This window comes from Argiope bruennichi, chromosome 6 (genome assembly GCF_947563725.1).
Source record: "Argiope bruennichi chromosome 6, qqArgBrue1.1, whole genome shotgun sequence".
In the NCBI taxonomy this organism is placed as follows: Eukaryota; Metazoa; Arthropoda; class Arachnida; order Araneae; family Araneidae; genus Argiope; species Argiope bruennichi.
The window spans coordinates 84,436,154-84,458,694 of record NC_079156.1 but is presented as its reverse complement, the minus strand read 5'-3'; the positions used below and the strand labels follow the sequence as shown (position 1 = coordinate 84,458,694).

Here is a 22,541-nt window from a genome sequence, read left to right as displayed (position 1 = left end):
TACATTTCACTAGTTTCTGAAGTTTAATGAAGTGAATAGATTGATAAAAATTGTATTAACTCTATTAGTATGTATGTGAAAGCATTTTCAATATATTTCGCTTTGTTAAATAATATACTCGTGAAATCATGGTTCAGAACAGACTGTCAAAATTATATAATTTTTGGGATACAAAGCAAAAAGTCAAAAAAATTAGTTCTGCATCATATAATAAACAATCTTGATAAAATATATCGAAAAACCTGAATTCATCTGTACTAATATTAGGACTTACGTCAAAAGCTGGATTATCATAGTTTCCAATAAATCAAAACGTCTACCCATTTGTGGTTAAGTTTGATTTGTCATATTATGTTTACTTATTACAGTTTAAAAGTTCTTTCGTTTTATCTTATGCGAAGTAATATCTGCGAATGAATGTGAAACTACACTATTTGTAAGTCTTTAATGCTTTTCTCACTGTTAAATACATCCCATATGCTATAATATTTTACATGTAAAACCTTTGTGATGAATGTAGAAAGAAAAATATTAAAATGTTATTTAAAAAAAGTTGCTGCGTTGTAAAAATAACACGCTTTTGTTCAGTCATATTAACGTCCCATTTTAAAGCAACACTAGATCTGTTTTGGGACGGATCTCGTAATTATGAACTGCTGTCAGATGATGAGAGCGACTCCTGAGCAGGCACCTTCCTGTTCAAACTTCCACACGCACCAGCGGGAGGACGTTTGGCCCGATGGATTTAACCTGCACCAGACCCGGTTACACAACAGTTCTTCGGTTTAATAGAGTCACGAACTTGAAACCTAATGGTTCGGAAGCGGACACTTCACCATCATATAGCGACGGCCATGCGCATTCCTGTTATTGAATTGTAAAATTTGTAATTTGACAGTCGGATCCTATTTCTGGATTTTGTTGTGAGTAAACTTTAAAATAGCCCTAACTGAGAAGCAAAGTTTCCTGATTCTAGGATAATTTTTACTGTGATGAGGGTAATTATTTCTTTTAAAATGTGTACAAGCCAGAAAAATAGGTTACATAGAAAAAAAAAATTCTTTTAAAGATTTTGAAAATACTTTTATATCCCGTTTACACAATGGATTATTCAACTAAATGATTAAGAATGAAGTGGCGAAAATTTGAGAGAAGGATTGGTACTTTTCCGTTAGCCGGGCGCAAGAGAAAAATCGCCAAATAATGTAGAATTCCGCCAAATTCGCGTTTGGTTCACAATTGGCGTCCGGCTAACGGAAAAGTACCAAAGGATCATCATTATATCTCCATTGCCCCCTCTGTCGGTGGACTTTGATAATATTCCAGGATACTTTTTTTTTTTTTTTGAAGATAGTGTGAAAATGCTTACGAGGAAGCTGTGTGTGATTGGTCACATAAATCAATAACTTAGTTGTAAATGAAATTTGAAAACGAAGACAATTTTCGTAGGTTATATAAAATAAACCGTTTCATGCAGAAGAAGAGGGCATGATACCGTCTGGAAAGTAAACCATAACTCTGCGGTTACAAAATGTCGTAATTCTTGATACTTAGAATTCCAAGAACACATTAGCTGCTCAAAAAATTAATGCAGAGAAAAGTCTATGTGTTCATTGAAACGCTATTGAAAAGACGAAGTCGATGAATGAACTGCCTTATTTTAACCAATGATAAATTAAGTAAATTCTAAATATTGTTCTTTTTTTCAATTTTATATATATAAATGGTTTATTCGTAAATTTTTTTATCCGGATGTTTCATTTGCCATTTATTCTGTGTAATCGACTCTACTGTACGTGAAATAATGTGAAAGCATTCTCTTTTTTTTAGTATACATAGTATAAAAAAAGTATAGTAATCGTCAAACAAACGAACTCGAAATTTTGGCGAATTCCATGTTTTACACCTGGATTTAATACGTTTTTCGAAAATGTGCGTCTGTCTGTTTTTCGAAAGATAACTCAAAAACTCTTTGAGCTAGATGGATGAAATTTGCTATACGGTCTTTACATCAAATTTATAGATTTCTATCAAATTGTGAGCAAAATCCATTTAGAGGAAGTCTGTCTATCCGGCTGTTCGACTGCAATTAAACAAGATAACTACAAAACGAAGAGATCTAGAGAGGTAAAATTCGGTGCACAGTTTAACATCTATAGTGTGGACAAATGTCAAATTTTGAGCCAAATCCATGGAGGGTGTACTGACTAGCGCCCTCTATGAACGAACTCGAAAAAACACCAGATCGAAAGACGGCGTGATGGAGTGATGTGAAAATGGTGTTGTGTGGTAAACGGTGTCTGTGATGTGTTCGAGGAATATGGCCTCCTGTTAACAAATTTAAATGCTGAAACTACTTTATATCTTTATATATGTGTATGTGATGTGTGCAATTAATTACTTATTAAAAAATATTGCACTAAAAGGTTGTTAACCATTATTGCTCTTAAGAGACGTCACAAGGGGTTCGCCGTCTCCTGATCTGTACTTTCAGAAACATATAAGCGCGATATCTCCAAAACGCAATGACTTAAATATATTACATTTGATATGGGATTTTGTGACTACAAATGCAGTTTTGTGTGAAACCTTTGTTTCAATTGGTTGAAGAAAACGTGTCTAAATTACAAATTCTATTTTTAGATATTATTCACTGCATTCCAGGGATTAAACGCCAAATAACTCGCCAAAGATGGCATGATAGATTCAGTAAAAATGCAATATTCACTCCAAAGATTAATATTTCGTAACTATTGTATACCAGTTTCATGCAAGGTTTTCTATGGGATAACTCTTTATTTTAGAATATGCGATAGAGTTTTGGAAACCCACTCCCACTGTCTTTTTTTTTTTTTTTTTTTTTGTCGAAAATCATTATCTATTATTTTAAGGCGATGGTTTACCATGTCGTATTCTTAACAGGGCTAGATTGTCGGATAGGCAAAGTAAGCAACTGTCAGATTAATTTTGCTGTATTTTCAAGTTTATCTAATTTTGTGCTTTCATTTGATTTGTAGTTTGTTGATTGATTTAAAGTCGCATTTCTCGAGAATTTTATATCTGATTATTTGTAAAATTTGCTTACCATTTTATTTAAAATTACTTTATTTTCCTTTTTTTTTATATATATACAAAACATATTGTATTCAAATCGCTTGAATGAGATTCGCAGTTAAATTTTTTGCTAATTCAGCTTCTTGTGATATTTATTACTTAAAAAATATTAATATAATAAATAAAGATATTAAATCTAAATCAATTTTAAATAAATGTTTAGTTTTTGGAAGTTTGGAAGGGCTCTCAAAACTTACATTGATTAAGGATCTTCAGAGAGCTTACTCTAATCTTAATTCTAACCTCTAATATAACCCGTCGTCATATGAAGAAAATTATTATAAAAACGAATATAATATTGTGATGTGTCTTAAATCATTCTCAATCATACCCAAAATGAAATCAGTAAAAGTGATTTATTGAAGAAGTTGATCAGCAAAATGCGTAGAATCCAATATATATATAGTAAATAGCGTATAATTATTTACCGCAAGAAATAAGAAAACAATCTTTTTGGTGATATCTAGTGCTGTCAAATTGGAGTAAATCTTGTTCAGCCTTGAATACAGAAGGAGTGGCATCGCATTATCCCACAGAAGTAATGACGACATTGCTCGGATCAACTCCTTCATCACACACAACGTCAGATCTGCAACAGTCCGGGTAATGTCCAGGTCTTCGAACCAGACGACAATTGGGGTTTCCCATTAATTGTGATTGACCACACCTATAGGAAAACAAAGTATGAAATTAAATTTTATCATATTGAAATATGACGTACTAATGTGATCAAAAAATACTCGGAAGGGTTGGCATGAAACACAAATTATCAATTTATTGATCAGATTTTATAGCATTTTCTTCAAAGTAAACTCCTCCCACTGGTCTGCACGTTTTTCCAAGTATTTTTGTGGAACCCCTTTTAAGCTCGTAGCGAATTTTCCTTTGTAAAGTTGGTGGATTCGGAACGGTAATTATGAAGACATATAAAAAGTCGCACGGTGCCATATGAGGTGAATACAGAACTTATGGAGTTTGATTTGTTAAATATTTAGTTAAAAACTCGTAAATATTAATTGCACTATGAGAAGGCGCTTTATACAAAACCCATGAGTTCTATCTCCACATTTCAGCCGGTTTTCGAAGAATTGCTTCACACAAACGGAATCAAATAATGACTGTTTGGCTAGTTGAGAGGAATTCATAACCCCAACATCATAAGAATCAAAGAAAGCAGAAAATTACCTTGACTTTTTAATGACTTTGAAGATGCCTTTAATTTTTAGAAAAGAATTGTTTTGAAAAAGCATATCTCGAGCTATTTGAGCACATTATGTTTTTGGAAGAATTGCAAAGGCTTAAGGAAAATTCGGAAGGTGACGCAATCCTAAAGATCTCTTGAAATTTCTTGGGCAGGAACCAAATGATATAAGAACTTGTTCAGTGATGTCTCTTATTGTCAAACAAAGATCCTCAATCACCAATTCTTTGACATCGATATTTGATCATTACTCGAAGTGGATGCACTATCATATCGCAGGTCATCAACGACAGATTCTCAACAATCTTTAAACATTTGGTTAACATAACAAATTGAGATAATTATTAAATACAGCAGTTTTTGATAAAGAGTCAAAGCTTTTTGCAATATTTCAAACACCTTTGTAGCAGAAATTTATTTTCGAAAACTAAATGTAATTCATGTTCTTTACTCAGTAGCACTCGCCGTTTCGGAAAATTAATGAAGTGAAAATTCTTATCTCATAAAAAACCAATTTATTTTCAGACGATAAAACAAAATTAATTTCTGACTATTGTCAGATTTTTAAAGAAGTCGTAAAAATGTTTAATAAAAGTTTGCAGAACGATATCTATTGTAGATGTATTTTAAATGAAGCATACCGGATCCTTTTTTATCACAATAGTATTGCTACAGTATGGATAAACAAATAAATTTATGATAAAATTTTATGCATCATTAGTCTCAGTTCCTCATATCAAATAGGAAAGTCATTGTCGGATAATTAAAAATTATTAGATAATAAAAGAAAAAAAAAAAGAAAAAGATGATACTTTTTATGTAAATTTCCTATACTATGCATAAAACATAATATCTTACACGGTATACAATTTCTGAATATAAAAAATAGGAAACTTAAATTTAAAAGAAAAACTAATCATTTAGGTAAACAGAATTCAGAAAAGCGAAATAGTCTTAAAGAATATTAAGACAGTCAGCTTTTTTAAAAAAACTTGTGATAGTATTGAGCTTCTTGTAATTCGAAGTTCATGAAAAGTCTGTACCTTAGATTTTTTTCTTGTATTCAATATATTTTAAGCCTGCTTTAATAACATTTAGTCTATTTTAACTTCACTTGTATCTCAAATTCCACCGTCGTTGTTTCAAACTAGAATATTTCATTCGATGTCACTTTAATATAGAGTGACAACGGTGTTGGCGCATGCTCAATGCAAAAAGTACTGAATTACACAGAAGGCGCCACATGTGTACCAAACTTTTAAGTGTTATATGCAAGCCATGCTGTTGTACCGAGCGTTTAGCTTCTGTTTCTGTTAACAGAGAAGTGAAAATTAGAACAAGAAAAGAGAGCGTGTTCTTTTTTTTTAATTTTTTTTTAACTGGGCTGTCACATTATTCATTGGGCCGTCGATGGAGGAATTACCCTGTGATTATAGCATTTACTGGATTACCGATTATCATTGTGAATAATTTATGCAATCTTTCATTTTTGTGGCGATAGTGAAATGTGGAGAAAATATTTTAAAAATGCCTCAAGGATGACCTCACGCGATTGTTGAAGAATTGTGCGATGATGTTCCACTAGAAGTCAAGATGAGTGAACTTAAATATCTTGTTAAAAAATCGCTTAAAGGTGATGAGAAATTTGTTACATTAATAATGATTTTCATAAAAAAATGTCTGGTGAAGGAGCAAGTATTAAAACTTTTGAGATTGAAAAAACTAAAATAAAAGAATTAAAACTTGAATTAGAAGTGACTAAATCTCAAGCTAATTCAAACAAAAGCAAAAGTCTGTGCAAACTGAGACCGACAGTCACAATTCTTTCTCAAATTCTTTAATAAACAGGATTAAAGTTAATAGTATGAAGTAGGAAATCGACAGTCTTAAGAGAATTTAAACTGACTGCTCGAGTTTGTTTGGAAAATTTTAGAACATAACGCATTAATGAATCTCATGTAAAAAGAAAAACCACTCAGTTTTATTCTGCTGTCAATCATCCTATATGAAAACTGAAGGTAACATTTTGAAAGTAATAAGGAACATTAAAAGATGCTGAACCAAAAATTTTCATAGGAAATTGTATGCATATTTAGAATTTTACTTTGAAATTTCAAATGGCAACACCTTTTTTTGATTTCATATATTTACCCTTTCATATATTACCATTTATTGAAAAATAAATATATTTACCATGGAAAAATGGCCCTGGGTAAAATTTTTTTTATATATACCATGATTACGTCGGGAGATATTTGAAACTTTCTACTAAGGGGCTGTTTCCATATTTAGATATTTAAATTCTAAATATTCTCTGAACGTCGGTGATAGTAATTTTTATTTCTGTAAATCTTTAAAAGCTAGTCTGCAAAGTTATAATATTCATATTAAAATTAATTGCTATTTAATGAAGGAGAATTTATATTTATTTGTATTATTTCATATTTATGTTCATTTATATTTATAATTTTCATTATTTAGTATTTTTTAAAAGTACTTTTTAAATATTTTTTTACTTAGTCATCATAATAAGAATAATTATTCCATAGGATGCCTTTCAGAAATAACCAGTTTCATAATCAAAAATTTATATTAATGGGGGGGGGGGCGGGCACGGGGTTGAAATCTGAGTTGATCGGGATGAGATTTAGTATAATGATAGTATATATTTAGAATGTTCATTCACGAAAATATTAAAACGCAATGACCAGTCAATTTCGAGAAAATGGTCCTCAAACTTTTGGTAAAGCTTATATACTGATAACTTCACTCACGTCTCCACTATCCCAAAGGCGTGGTTGTCTAGGTAACCCTCTCATACGCGGAAGGTAAGGGTTCGAATCTGGTTGCGAATGGGGTTTTTTTTAAAAATAATTCTTATTCAATTAAAAATTTACAAATACTTTTAATTAATATGTTTTTAATTTTTTTTATCCAAAAATAAATATTTATTATCAAAATACATACATAATAATAAAATTAAAATTTAAAAAAATTATAAATACCGGCGCATTTAAAAAAAAAAAACTAATTAAATTTAATTTACGATTTACAGATAGTTTTGATTAATATGTTGCGGGACGGGACGTGATAGTCGGGATGTGAGTCAAGTTATCAGTATATAAGCTTTACCAAAAGTTTGAGGACCATTTTCTCGAAATTGACTGGCCATTGCGTTTTAATATTTTCCTGAATGAACATTCTGAATGTATACTGTATAAATGTATACTAAATGTATACTATGAACATTCTAAATGTGTACTTATACTAAATCTCATCCCGAACTCAGATTTCAACCCCGTGCCCTTCCCTTGTAAGAATAATTTGCTTAAACATAACGAAGCTAATTTAATTAAATTGGCATTGAAATATAACATTTATCAACCAGCTGTATTAAATGAATAAAAAGAATTACAATTCGTGTTAATATACTAAATGTATCTTAATAAAAAACAAACAAAAAACTACAATTATTCTTTAAAGAGAAGAATAGATGAGAATAGATTGTGATTTAATTTTTTACATTCATTCTTAAAAGTTCGAAATTCTTTTTAAAAAGGTTAAAAATAACTCTAATTAGTCAGTGGCGGGATTTCCGCACAGCATTGGAGGTGGTAAACTGACTTGAGATCTGGGGGGCCCTCAAAACCTATATCGTAATGCTGAATCGGCAGCAATTTTTTTTCATTGCAAATTTGTTCAAAATTTTTCCCTCCTTTTACTTAGAAAAAAAAAAAAGGAAAAAAAAAACTTAATGAAAAGGAATAAATTCAAGCATAGATGGAAATAACTATGAATGGAAAAACTAAAAATAATAATTGGAAAAGTAGTGATATTCAAGAAATTTCTAAAACATAAAAAAACTATAAAATCTTGAAAAAAAAACCCGAAATATTAGAACTATTTGTTCCAAATAAATTGCAAAATGATTAGCAAAATCATATGATTTGAATATTCTTATTAACTGAGGGAGATAAGCATACCGGGACGAGGGACGATGTAAATGCTTTTTTTTTTTTTTCGGGAACAAATGAGCAACTGTGTTTTATTTATTTGATTTACTAGGATAGTGTACTCATATGCATTATAATTAAAATGAACTTTCTGTCAAATTTCCGAATATTTCTTTCATGATTTATTTCAAATTTGTTTGCAGATCCATGAGATCCATTTTTCTTTCATTGGCTAACCGACTCACAAGTCAACAATTCTCAACTAACATAAGATTTAAAAAATAAAAGAATCCCCCTTTACAAGAAATGTCAGTGCCATTCCCTGCACCCACAAAAGGGTATGATATTGACCTCACTCTTGACCTTAGGCCGAGGGATGACATTGTTTTGTAGAAATTTCTGTGTATTTTCGTTTTCTGTCGTCTACATTTCCATTAAAGTATTTTATTCTCGCGAGATGTTCTTTTTGCTGAATTTTTGAAGATGCCAACTTCTATACACATTTTTCAAGCATTGAGACAAATGTCGGTTTTTTTTTTTTTTTTTTTTTTTTAAGAATTAAAATGTTGTTTTTTACAGCTATCGTAAATATTTATTCAGTGCCATTTTTTTAATAATTTAAAGAGAATTCATTCTATAGTTTTCTGTATGTGTTAATTTTTTTTTAAAAAATTGAGCGTATTTGATAGCAAAATATAATAAAATGAAATGATAATTTTAATTTTGTGACTTGCTATTTTATTAATTTAATATTTTTAAATAAAAGAAAACATTTATGGCTTCTTATTTTAAAAAATTCCATATTAAATAAGAAATATATAACTATATGAATTCAACCAGTTGAAATTTTATGAAAACATACTTAACAAAAAAAATGAAGCATTATTCTTAGGATTTATTTCCAACATAAAAAAAAAGCAATTAAAAAATACACTTCATGCAATAGCTTTCATCAAAATATATATACAAAAAAAACCCCTGCAAAATTTTATTAGTTTGGTACAAAAATCACGCGAATGATATTTATTACTCAACAGAAGAGGAATTACTGTTAGCTAAATGGTGGAATTTTTATTAAAGTGAACTCAGTTATAGGAATGCACACATTTATTAAAGCCAAAGAATTGACAATTAAAGTCGCTGATTTAACCTTTTCTGTTGTGCTTCTTTTTTAAAAAAAATCATTAGTTTTTTTTTCTCGTACTAGATTACGAAAATTTTTACTTCCTCTTTTCTTTTTAGCAAATACTATTTAGATTCAGGGGATGGGTACTTGATATGTATTTAAATCTAGAGAATTACATATTCATTCTGGAATTTTGAAGTATAAATGCGTTATAATCAAATACATGTTGTGTATAATAAGTTTGTGTTATGTTTGACGCTTTAATATTTACAATATTCAAATCATAGATTGTTTCAGGAAATTTAAGAACATAATTTAACGCAAACACTTCATTCCTCGAGGGTGGAGGGAGTCTTGGGACTTTTTTAAAATCGTTTTTTTATGTCGTTGAAAAATGCTTTTTTTGCCGGCGTTAAATATTCTGAAAGCATATCGAATGTATCAGAAAAAGTGCATCTTTAAATAGGAAGTCTAAGTGTTTTTAAAAACTATATATATATATATATATATATATATATATATATATATATATATATATATATATATATATATATATATATATATATATATATATTATCATTCTGCAGAAAAATTTAAGGCTTCATTTTAATTATTTTTTAAATTTGAATTCAATGCTATATAATGCTAGAAAAAATATATAGTTCTGACTCTCTTGTGTGTTCGTTCTCCTAAGTAAAATGTGTGCACTTGGCGAATAAAATTTTTTTAATAATGTTCAGAAATATTGATAGTAAAAGAAACTGTGGTAACGTGAGCATTTCTTCTTTATACACAGGAGTGCATTTAAGAGCTGAAAGAGTCTTGTAATTTGATGATGATAAAAGGGGGTTAGCACCCTCTTAAATTAATGTCCGAGGGAAATGCAGTGTATTTATTTCACTCTATGGTTTCAACTCCCATTGGACAAACCGTTGCCGTTTCTAACGGTTGCCAACTGTTCAAGACTGGAATAAGAATAAAGATTTAGGAGAAAAGATTAAGAACAAAAAGTTAGGAACACAAGATTAAGAACAAAAAGTTAGGAACACAAGATTAAGAACAAAAAGTTAGGAACACAAGATTAAGAACAAAAAGTTAGGAACACAAGATTAAGAACAAAAATTTAAACGATAAGAACAAAGGCGATGCGAATCATTGAAAAATAGCTAAAACTGAAACTGTTTTGAAAGAGGTAAGAAGTCATTTTTTACACAGATTTGTTGTATTAATTATTTTCTTATAAACACATGATTTTTTAAAAACTATTTCTAAGAAATATCTGCAAATATAAATTAATAATAAATGTTCATGATAAAATAGAAAAGTGTATTCAATTTATTTGAATATCGTTAACATTTTAAGTATGAATATCAATTCAATTTGAAATGGATATCGAAACAGTTATAAATATGTATGTCGAGATAATTTCTTGTCTAATGTAACAATTTTAACTGTCGGAAATAATAAGATAATTAAAACAATTACTGCGATTTTGGTATAAATCGGTGAAATATTTTTTCATTAATCGTACATTTGATACATATTAAATCTTTCTTTTTTTATAAGTTAATTTCCTTGAATCTTTTAAAACGATTTAATTATAAGTTTAATAACCAGAGAAGAGCATATTGTTATTATGACAATAAAGAACATACATTGGCATAAAATGTTGTGTTTTGCAATTATATCATTTAAACCTTTATAAGTGAAAGCTTTTTTAGCTTAACTTAAATTTTAAATCTTGAAATATTTGCAATTTGTTAAATATATAACTATAACTTACAAATTTTTCGGTGTTAAAACTATCATCAAAATAACACGTTAATGCTTTTTATTAGTTTTCCTGTGGTAATTATAGCGGTAGTTTATTGTAAATATTCTATTTTATTTTTAATCTTCTTCAATTGATAGCTGTATGGTTTTACTTAAATATGTAACAGATTAATCAAATTTTAAAGTAATAATTTCAATATTTCTATATTGTTCCACCCGTGGATCTTTATGAAAATGCGTAATTTTTTAAAATTTTGTTTCATAATTTAGTCTTTATTAGGCGGTAACAGGAAAAGAAATATTTCTGTTATTTCAATTTATTTTAACATTTTTTTAGAAACTCTTTTATTGAAAAATATTTAAATTACTCGATAATATTTAAATAAATAATTAAGTCTATTAAATAATTTTTAATTATTATTTTTAGCAGTAATAAATTTAATAATATATTTGAAATATTTTTTAAACTAGTATAAGTAATTTAATTATTTTTAATATGTATTTTTACTAAAAATTAACAAGGTGCAACTGCGATTTCCGGAACATCAAATAGAAGGGTGGGAGAAAAATATTTAACTAATCAATTTTCCTTCAACTAAATAATATTTTAAAGAAATATTTTAAAATTTTTCTAAGTATTATTTTAAAAAATCTTAGAAGGGAAAATTTTGTATCTTTTCTTTTTGTTATTATCTGCATTGTTAAAAGAAAATACTATTCAATCCTTCGGTCAAAGGATGTTGACACTGTTTATACCAATTCAAAGTTTGGAAGAAATGTAAATAATAATATTTACATCTAATAGTTACTGAATAGAATTGTCATTTTATCCTTTTATGTTAACAATTTTTTTTTGTAAAAAATTTGCAACATTTTTCATTTGTTTGATATATACATATAATGTATAAATTGTTAAAAAGTAAGCGCAAAGCTAAAGTAAGTTTAATTCATATTACTTTCTTAATATAAATAGAATTTACATAAAAGGGGGCCTCAAAATAATTTAGTGCCTGTGTTCTTACGTTGTCAAAATCCGCCACTGTAATTAGTAAATCATTAAAATGTATTGTTTTTCAGTTTCATTTGACCAGTTTTTTGCTCTTCATTTAAAAATTAACAAAAAAAAAAAAAAAAAAAAGGAATTTTATGCTTTTAAAAGTAGAGATAAACTAAAATATTAATCAATACTTTGTGAATGATTGAAATCATTTAAAAATTCTTCGTTTTCGCTGTTTTTAGGAAATAAATGTAATATACATTTTGCATCCAAAATATTAATACTAAATGTGTTATCTAATAATGTTTTGATGCTCGATTTTTTTTAAATTTTATTTATGATTATATACAATATAATAATAATCATAATTACAGCAGATTAATCTTTAGAAATTTGAAAATTTGAGACTTGAGGACTTAAAAAACTTCTAAATCTAAACAAATACAAATGGCGCTTTTCTTAATTAATATTGTATATCGGGATCTTGGAAGGCAAAAATCAACAATGAATTTTGATTTCCTTAAACAAATTAATGCGATGAATATAGTCTTGGGAAAAAAAGACATTTTTTTTGAAACGGTTAAAAAGATCACTTTCAATTAATTTGTGAATATTATCGAAATGTATGAAAAAAAATCGTATTATGTCACAGCGTCCGTCATCGAGAGCCATTCCAAATATGGAGTTGAGGGGCTGCTGGTACAACGGTTAATTCTCGCCGCCTTGATGTATATGGTGACAGTGGGGGTGGAGATGTACCATGGTCGATGACGGCTGCGAGGGCTCAACAATAATTCTCGTCCTGTTGCCATTATTAATCAATTACCAAGCTCCAGATACCTTCTATGGGAATGGATGTAACTCTTTGAGGTTAATATATTCCAGAGTATCATAGAACTTACAAAGATGTGCTTTGCAAAATTCCCCAACATAATTATGTTAGAGAATATGATTTTGAAATTTCTCCACGCATTAAATTCAAATTATAGATTCCACAGAGATATACTGTGCTTGGGAACTCTTTTGCAGGATAAGTACAGGACACCTGCTTATAACATTCCCATATAAGCTCAGTTACCAAACTGTTTTCTTCGACAATTTACCAGATCAATTCTACTTTTTATAATATGCTTTCAATTTTGATTCAAAACTCTTTTTTCTTATTTGAAACCAAATAGACCGTTCTTGCATATACTCACATAAGTTTCAGAATTGTCTATCAGAACATATGAAGAATAACAGAAAAATGTTCTTGATGGACAGGTTTGGAGTGCGATCTAATAAAATTTGCAAAGTTCTGGATTTATTATTTATTATCTCTTTCCACTAATGCTGAAATTAGTGGAATTAGTTATCTCTTTCCACTAATGCTGAAATTAGTGGAAAGAGTTATTATTAGAGAGAGTTATAATTCTATGCGATAAATAAAGACGTTGTGCTGATTCTTTACAGCATTTGTTGTAAAATATTCAAATGTTGTTTCATGTTTGGGTCGATTTCTTAGATCAATTCTATGAGATCTAAGAAATTATATTTAGATATTTTACAAAGAGCATCGCAACTTCTTTGGAACAATAAATTATGCTATGATAAATATAAAACTGCAGACGATATTCAATCACAAATACATTAAAAGCTGTGTTTTGTTTTTAATCTTTTTTTCATGTTCTCTGTCAAAAATGTTTCCAAGTTCTTTTCAAGTTGTAATAAATTGCAAATGATATTTTGTGCTTTCATGACTTTATGATACCGAATTTATGTGTACCCAACACTTGAATCCAATAAAATACAGGAAAGAAGTATTTGGAAAGAATAATTTAAAAGCATATTATATCTTTGAATTTTGAATAGAGTAATCATCTTTTTTCTTGACTTTCACCTTTGTTAATTTGCTAAAATAATTACTTCCAAAAAAAACTTTTGTTATTTTTATCTTTAGGAAAATTATAATTAACGCCGTTTTGTATGATAGTCATAGTGAATTCACCATTTATTTTAAGATCAAGTTCCAGGATCATTGATATGATAATTTTTGTCTTCGTCATTTGTTTAGATTGTGGCTCTTGGAATCTTGAGTTTTATTCGATCCTGACAAAAATAACCCTTTGTTTTTTAATTATCTTTCCATACTTCAGTTTTCTGGTCTGCTTTTCTCATCATTAAAACAACAGCTGGCTTTGTGAAGATCAGGATCATTTTAATAGATGTCGTAATTTCATTTCCGCTATTTTGGTTTTAAGTAACTGTGAATCATGCATTTCTTCAGATTGCTGTTCATATTGGTTTTTAAAAACATTTAAGGGAATTTATCTTCTTACAATAATTTCTCCTCTAATTTTTTTTTGTTCAATTTATCAGAAATATGCTTATATTTTCTGCCTGCAATTGCAAATTGTCTAAATTATATTTAAAAAAGTAAACACTCATTTTTTAAGAACATGATTATTCAGTAAAGTTCATTAATACATTACATTAAACATTTGTTTTTCTTTTCAATGCGAATATGTTATTTAATTTTCATGCCTCGCGATAAAATGTACGATGTGCGATCATCTTTTAGAATCGGAGGTATACCTACATAAAATGGCACCTAGGACCAATATTAAATAAGCACCATTTTCTTTCTGTTATTCATGAATTATAAACTGGTTATCTCTTAGAGAACAAGGACAGCTAAGTTTGAAAATGCGGGCCTAAATAATGATAAATGAAACATTTTATTACTAATATTACATATTTTTGCAATTTGGAATCTCTGGCGTCTAATTGGCTTTCTGGCTGTTTGTAAATAATACTATATAAAATATTTTTGAGACCAATTTTGAATATTGCTATAAATTAGACGTCTTCGGTTAAAACCTGGCTCTCTCATCAAATTATTTGTATTAATTTCATAATGCAAACCAATTTTAATTTTATTGAATTAATTTTATTTTTGGTGCTCTGAAAACATTAATTGCTACAAACTACCAAGCAAAAAAAAAAAAAAAATAGAAACTTTAAAAGGAATCGCACCAAAAAGTTGAGGAAACCAGAGCAATTGATGCGCAGGATAAATTGGAAGCTGGAAGAATATAGCCAGAACTATCGAAAAGTTCTGTGTCGTAGCAAAAAAGCTGCTGAGGAGATTTGATTAGGAGCAGAAGAAATAATATACGCAACAAAGCAACAACATTCAAACTAAATAAAGGAGATGCTGAAAGCATGGGAAATAATTGCATCCTGTGTTAAGAAGCATTCCCTTGATAAGGCAGTAGCTACGCGAGCTACAAATTTATTTCATAATACTGTGTCTTATTTTCGACACATTTTGAAGCTAAGACAAATAAATGACTTTAAATAATTTTCTTCTAAAACCAGCGAAAGTGGTCTCCCTAAAATCTTCTCGCATACTCTCTAATAAACTTGTCATATTAGAGAACTTCTTACATCGCTTTGACGCACAATAGTTAAGAAATATTAACTTTTGGCGTGAATCTAGCATTTCTCCTTGGCGAGTTGTTTTACGATTAATGACTGACATGCATTATTGGTATCCAAAAATGGAATTTGTGTTTTAGACATGTTTTTTCAACCGACTGAAATAAAAATTGGACACAAAACTTCACTTGTCACAAAATCCCATACCAAATTTGATGTAATGAAATCATTGTATTTTTGAATTATCGCTGTCACATGTTTTTTAAAGTACAGACCGACAGACGGCCAGTCCTTGTTACATTTGGCTCAAAAACTGATAAGTGTCTGTACTATAGATTTTAATTCTGTACACAGAATTTCTTCCATTATTCTATTCTGTAATTATCGTGTTAATCTATATTCGGACAGCTGGACAGACAAACTTCCTCTGAACGGATTTTGTTCAAAATTTGATAGCGTTTTTGAGTTATCTTTGTCACAGACAGACGAACATAATGTATAAGAAACCATCATATGAATTTCAGCTGCTTCATTTGACGATTTAAGTTCATAATGATATTTAACGAAAGCTTCTGAAGAGGGCACGTCCAGTCATTAAATAACTCACTCAGTCAGAGGAAAGAAGACATAAAAGAAATCAAGAAATATGCTTCAAACAGAAGATTTGAGCACAAAAATAGGCTTAATCGTCGTCAGATGATTAATATGATTTAGGGAAGTTAAAGTTCATTTCTTCAAAAATAATTATCTTACAAAAATGTATCTCTTAAGACTAAAACATGCCTTTGTATTAATATCAATTTTATTTCCATGCAATTTTCACTTGATTTTAATAATATTTTTAATTCAATTTCATACACATTATTTAATAAAGTTTTAAATGTTATGATGGAATTCAAACCCATCTATCAAAGATTCAATTGCGTGCTTTTATCAATTATTAAGTCTGTAGTAGGTAGGATTTTCGCTTCCTCTTTTATGTTGTAACATATATACGTTTCAATTTGCAGTAAACTGATTCAATGGAATTCATACTTTTCAGTTGTATCAAATAATAAAGTGAATTAAAAAAACATTCCAAATTAATTATCTAAGAGCTTAAAAGGTAAATTAATTGGGCGAACATGCTGGTTGCCAGAAGCGGCTAGTTTAAAATAAACGTTTCATTGTGATATTAATCATTGTGAGCTCAGATTAAGTATAGAATTTTGACCAATTTCTGTCAAATCGTGCCAACTGTAGAAAACTCCTTAAATGTTAACTACAGAATACAGTTAGGCTACCATATTTAGCAGCTTATCGCATTTTAGAAACTACAGTTTGCCAACTGTACCGCTTTCTTCAATTTACCCCAAGACGGATTAAAAAGACATTGAAATTTACCCTTGTCCAGTGTAATGTCCATTAGAGCAAATGATTCTTTCACAGTCGTCATCATCATAATACGTCTCTCCTACAGGGATTCTTCCAAAACGTTCGTCCTCGCAGTAACCTGAAAAAAAAAAGTTTTTAAGACGAATCAACATAATGTTTTCTTATTCACTTGACAAACGCATTATATTTTACTCTATTTATTTATTATGGTTTTAAAATTATTTTGTTCACATATATGTACAGAAATAATTTCTCCGTAGAAGAATTTGGCTCAAAATTTGATAAAAATCTGTATTTTTATATATAAATATATATATGATAACGTTTCAAATTCTATTTCCCAACTTTATGTAGTTTTGAACTAATGTATTCTCATATACATAGAAAATCTATTAATGCATTTTGTTAAAAACTTGATATCGATGAAAAGCTTTGATATAAAGACCACATATTGTATGTCATTTGTTTAACGAATTGTTTGTTGAAATAATCGTATTTTCTAACAATGAGATGGGCAGTCAGATATAATTTCATAATTGATTTTTTTGAACTGAAGATCCTCTAAAATGTCAAGATCAAAATTTTCGACGCTAGCAATACTTTTCTTAGTACAGTACAACAACCAGGAATTAAATGAAGCCTTTAAATAGAATTTATTAATTTTTTTATCTCTTCAAATTTTTTTAATTTTAAAACTGAATAAAATAGAAATTTTATTTCATGATTGTTGAAAAAATTTTCTTAATGTTTCTGGAGATCGATATGAAAGATTTTCCTAGAACTCTGTTTCTACAAACCATTTTTCAAATTACAAATTTTTATAAATTTCTTCCGTAGTAATGAAACTTTTATCCACTTTTAAACTTTATTCATAAATTAGATAAAATTCTATTTTTGCTACCTTAAATACATCATAATACATAGGAGTCGTAGTTTGATAATAAGTGTACTTTTTTTTATAACTTTCACGTACAAACAATAATTCTTCCAATTGACATACTCTTACTGTGTATGGCGCTTAAGGCGATCACGAGTAATATTATGATTCGTTTTATATTATCAAAATATTCTGATCTCGAACTGTGGGGTAAGCAAATAAGGATGATTCTTAATGAAATTTTTAGGGGCCATAGGCTTTCATGTGAGATAAAAATTTGTAAAATTAAATCAGAAATTGAGATTGGGAGACAGGCTCTTTGTTTCTTTGATTATTTTTAATTTATAGATTGCTAGAAAATTGCATGCACTTACGTGGCGTTATTGCGTTGTGACTCTATGCAGTGAGATCGTTAAATTATTTATTTCCTTACAAATCATAGCTAATTAGTTAAATCTTTTAAAATTTGCAAAAATCGGAGAAAAGATCACAGCATTAATGCAGTAACTATTGGATAGAAAATTTTTGTCCCTGAATGGAACTATTCCTCGACTTTTAAAAATATAAATTTGAATTTAAAAAAAATACAGAAAGTATAAAAAAAAACTTATATTTTCTAAAACATTACAAAAATTGTTGATTCAATATTTTTTGCTCCGAAACTAATTTAGATTTTCAAAATCGGATGTCTGATTCCAGTAAGTTTATTAAAAGTACTCTTCAAAAAATATTTGGTTGACAAATATTAAAATTGAATGAGAGGAAGCATTTTTTTAAAGACTGATAAATTTTAATTTAGGTAAACTTTAAAAAATTCAAACTTTAAATTTCTAAATAGTAAAAATATAAAAATTTTAATTTCTGTTCAGTTTACACTACAAAGCAGATTTTGTGAAAACTATAGACAAAAAAAATTTCGGGTACCGCGTTTTCTTAAGCAGGTATAGAAAGAGAGAGAGAGATGATTTTCTGAATTTGTAGCGGAAAATATTTAAACCAAGTGAAAATATTCTCCCCTATACGTCTGCAATATAACCCGTCTTAAGCATAGATTCGACATACTATTGTCCACTGAATGAGTTTTACTCAGTGTCTTTTTCTTTTGATCGTTTCGTTAAAACTCCGACAGTGGCCTACAAATTTTCAACACACACTACACGCCGCTTTTTAGGTTTTGAGGCTCGTGCTCACAGACACACGAATTGTGATATTGATAAACAATAAACAAATTGGAGGATTCGGTCAAGAATTTGATAAAAATTCATGTACAATTCCTATTAAACCCATATGCCGCATTCCTTCTATTTTGTTCACAGTGTTTTTAAATTATTTTTCGCATGCCCCGTGATGGTTTAGATTTCCTACTGATAGATTTTGTTCAAAATTTGACAAAGATTTACGGTTTTAATGGATAGATTATATATTGTATTTTATCTTCTTATTTTGTTCCGTTATTAAATTATCTCGTTCTCATATAGATAGACATAATTCAAACCTGCGAAATAGTCTTCATGAAACTTTCTCGCATACTGTCTAATAAATGTACTTGTGCTTTATTAACCGCATGCCATTAGCGAACAATAATTACGACAGAGCCCATTAGAGTATGATCTTTGATGATTATTCGCTGAGACGCTGTCAATACACAAGAACTAAATGTGTTTTTAGAAGGATTTCCCCCACCCACTCCCGGTTAAAGACAAAATTTGTCACAAAACTGCAAATGTAATTACACAATTACATACTACATTTCATATATTTAAGTATATGAAATTACAAGCGGCATTATATGAATTATCAGCGGAAGTATATTAAATATAATATACTTCACCTTAATGGATTTCGTTTAAAATTGTAAAGAAATCTACAAATTAGAGGTAGAAACCATCTAACGAATTTCATTTAACTAGTTGAAAGTGTTTTGAGTTATTGTGTTCACAGGCAAATATAATTTCATTTTTTTTTATTTTTTTTTTTTTGTTGGAAGGGGTAGATTCGGGGAGTTCGGAAGCTGTGAAATTCGTCATAATCTCAAATGCGAATTTTTTAAAGATTACAATTCTTTCTCTACATATATTTCGAATTGAATTTTCTTGAAAAATTTATTTTCTAAAACTTACTTAGTAAATGGAGATCTGGATTATCAAAATTCGACCGAAAAGCCGAACTGTAAAACGATTGAAATATGCCCTATTTTTTACAGCGTTTTATTTAGCTATGAAGAATGGCAGATTAGGCATTTTGCGCCCCTAGACTTTGTATTATGACTCTGCTTCTTTGACAAATCTGCAAATTTAGTTTCACATTTCTACACATTTTAACTAAATCAATTTCTTAATGATAATTTTAGAGTAATTTTTTTTATTTATTAATTTTGTGATAATGTTTTAGTTTTTAATAATTTATTATGGATTTGGATTCAAATTTAACTAATTTTAAATTAAATATACTCATTTCAAATATACTTTGTCAGTATGTATATGTTATTAATTTTGATTTATGTTTCCGTTCCCATCCGGATTTGTATACACTACTCAAGTTCTCGATGCTTATAAACACGCAATGATAAAATGAACGAAGTAAAGCAGATTACTAATTACATTTGTCTTAGTATGATCCTTACAAAATCCTAATATTATCCTAACATTTTGTAATTCTTAAAATTTATATTTTTTCAAAATTATTTGTCAAGTAAGCTAATAGCAATTTTTTTAATAGACTTGCTTGTGTCCTTCTTGAGTCAGAGGTCCTAAATAGCTGGCTAGCCATCGATTAATATGGAAAATAATAACTTATTAATATGTAAAATTTGAACTTACCATTTGATGTATCTGTGTATCCAGTGTACTCATAGGCATCAGCGAGAGCGAGAAATACTAAAAAAATGGCAGTCAGTGGAAATAAAATATTGAATCTTTTCATGATGTTAAACTCTTTGGTTTAGACTGTTTTCTCTTGCTAGATCTGAAGTCAAATGGTGCGAAAAGGCAATATTTAATCAAGCAGGAAGGGAAATTTCCTGTCATTAATAGCTACATTTCGGAAATTGTTTTAGAAAGATAATGGTTAAAATAAGGAAACGTTTCCTGTGTTCAAACGTGTGGATCAAGGGCAATGATTAGAGTAAAAAAAAGAAAACAAAAATACTTCTTTTTTTACTTGTTTTCGCATTTACTTGTTTATTTTAAAACTTGCCGCCTTCAACTCCCAATTCTTCGGCCACCATACTAATCTAATCAATAATAATCTATAATGTTAATTAACATTGAGCTATATCTTAGCACTTCAAATAAAAACGCAATTTTAAATGATATTTCCAGAATGAGCATTGGATATCCTAATTTATTAGTTATGTTCGCAGAGTAGCGAAAATAATTGGCGAAATCAGAACAGTTGTTGAGGTGGTGGACTTTAATCAGTTTTATTTTGCGATATCGCTCGAAGCAGAAGGGCTAAATGGGTAATAGATGATGATTTTTTTTTCAATATTATGTTCTTTTTTTATGAAATAAAAGGCTACACCGCCTAGACCAGTAGCGAAAAATAATAGATTGGGCCTTGGATTTTGAGAATTTCAAATATTTAGACTGGCTTAAAAGTGTATAAATTACAATTTTTAATTTCTACTTTGTTGGTTAGGGAAGATTTGAATTGATTAACAATTAATCACCTTTGGCGCCCAGCTGGTTCGCCCGGATTAATTCTAGATAAAATTTTCAAATTAATAATTTATTTTTGTCTTTTAGTAGCTTCTTCAACAAAATGTTTCTAGGTTCAGATTTTTACTGTTATATAACCGATAATTTGTATAAGCTTTGAGACGCTCTATTCATTGTATTATATATCTCTATATATATATCTGTTCATTGTATTTTCTATCAGTTCCCATAAAATTTCAGCTTTAAATTAAAGTGAAAGTGATTAAATTTCAATAAGACAAAAACATTTTTTTAAAATATGAATGCAGAAAACAAAGTCGTTCGGTTTAAAAGTCTTTGTTTTAAAGTCTTAAGAATAATTTTTATAATTTATGCAACATCTCAAAGAATAAATCAATAAACATCTCTCAGGTTCATCTAAAAATACAGTTTTTAGTTATTCTTTTCAAATGCATTTTAATGATGTAAATAATAATAACTGTTATCATGGGAGAGCATAATTTTGTTTTGGTTTGAGGGTTTTGAAGCTTCAAAATGCGTATGCAACAAATTGGCGATTTATCGCTTTTGAGGCATCGATTTTTCGCTTTCAGGGATATTAGAAAATAATGCAGAAGGTTGTGACATTTGGCGATTTATCACCAACTAAAGTTACAACTTGATATCCAAATTATTCATTCTCTGAATTCTTACGAATTGTCTTAATTAATTTAAGGCATTAACCAGTTTAAGCCGGTTTGAAACAATCACGAGACTATCAGATTACGCATGCGTCGATAGTTAGAAAGCAAATAGTTTTTTTTTTTTTTTTTTTTCATCTCAAAATCGGTTGAGCTCCAAAACTTTGTTTGCCAGCTAGAAAAATTGGAATTGAAAATTTTAAAAATATATATATGTAAACATTTATTTTTTGAAGCAGAAGGCAGTTTCGAAGACAGAAAGGAAGAATGAATTATTCAGTTCGATTTATTGCATCCCGGAAGGCACGCATGTTTATGTACAAGAAGGCGCGGACAAGGCACGTCCGCTCACAGCGCAATACAAGAA

General features: G+C 29.0%; 1 protein-coding gene across 1 annotated transcript; it reads right to left on the bottom strand.

Moving 5' to 3' along the window:
• Positions 1–3,451: 3,451 nt before the first annotated feature.
• On the bottom strand, positions 3,452–20,813 carry LOC129972341 (toxin-like protein 14). Its single transcript, XM_056086445.1, has 3 exons — positions 20,655–20,813; positions 16,968–17,076; positions 3,452–3,781 (listed from the first exon to the last, which is right to left on the bottom strand). The coding sequence occupies exons 1-3, from the start codon at positions 20,755–20,757 to the stop codon at positions 3,640–3,642; spliced, it is 354 nt and encodes a 117-aa protein (XP_055942420.1). The 5' UTR covers positions 20,758–20,813; the 3' UTR covers positions 3,452–3,639.
• Between the last annotated feature and the right edge of the window lie 1,728 nt (positions 20,814–22,541).

Coding starts and splice junctions, on each gene's coding strand:
- LOC129972341 (XM_056086445.1), bottom strand. CDS start 20,757: ATGAAAAGATTCAATATTTTATTTCCACTGACTGCCATTTTTTTAGTA. Junction 17,077..20,654: donor ATACACAGATACATCAAATG/GTAAGTTCAAAT, acceptor TTTTTTTTTCAG/GTTACTGCGAGGACGAACGT. Junction 3,782..16,967: donor GGACATTACACTGGACAAGG/GTAAATTTCAAT, acceptor GTTTTCCTATAG/GTGTGGTCAATCACAATTAA.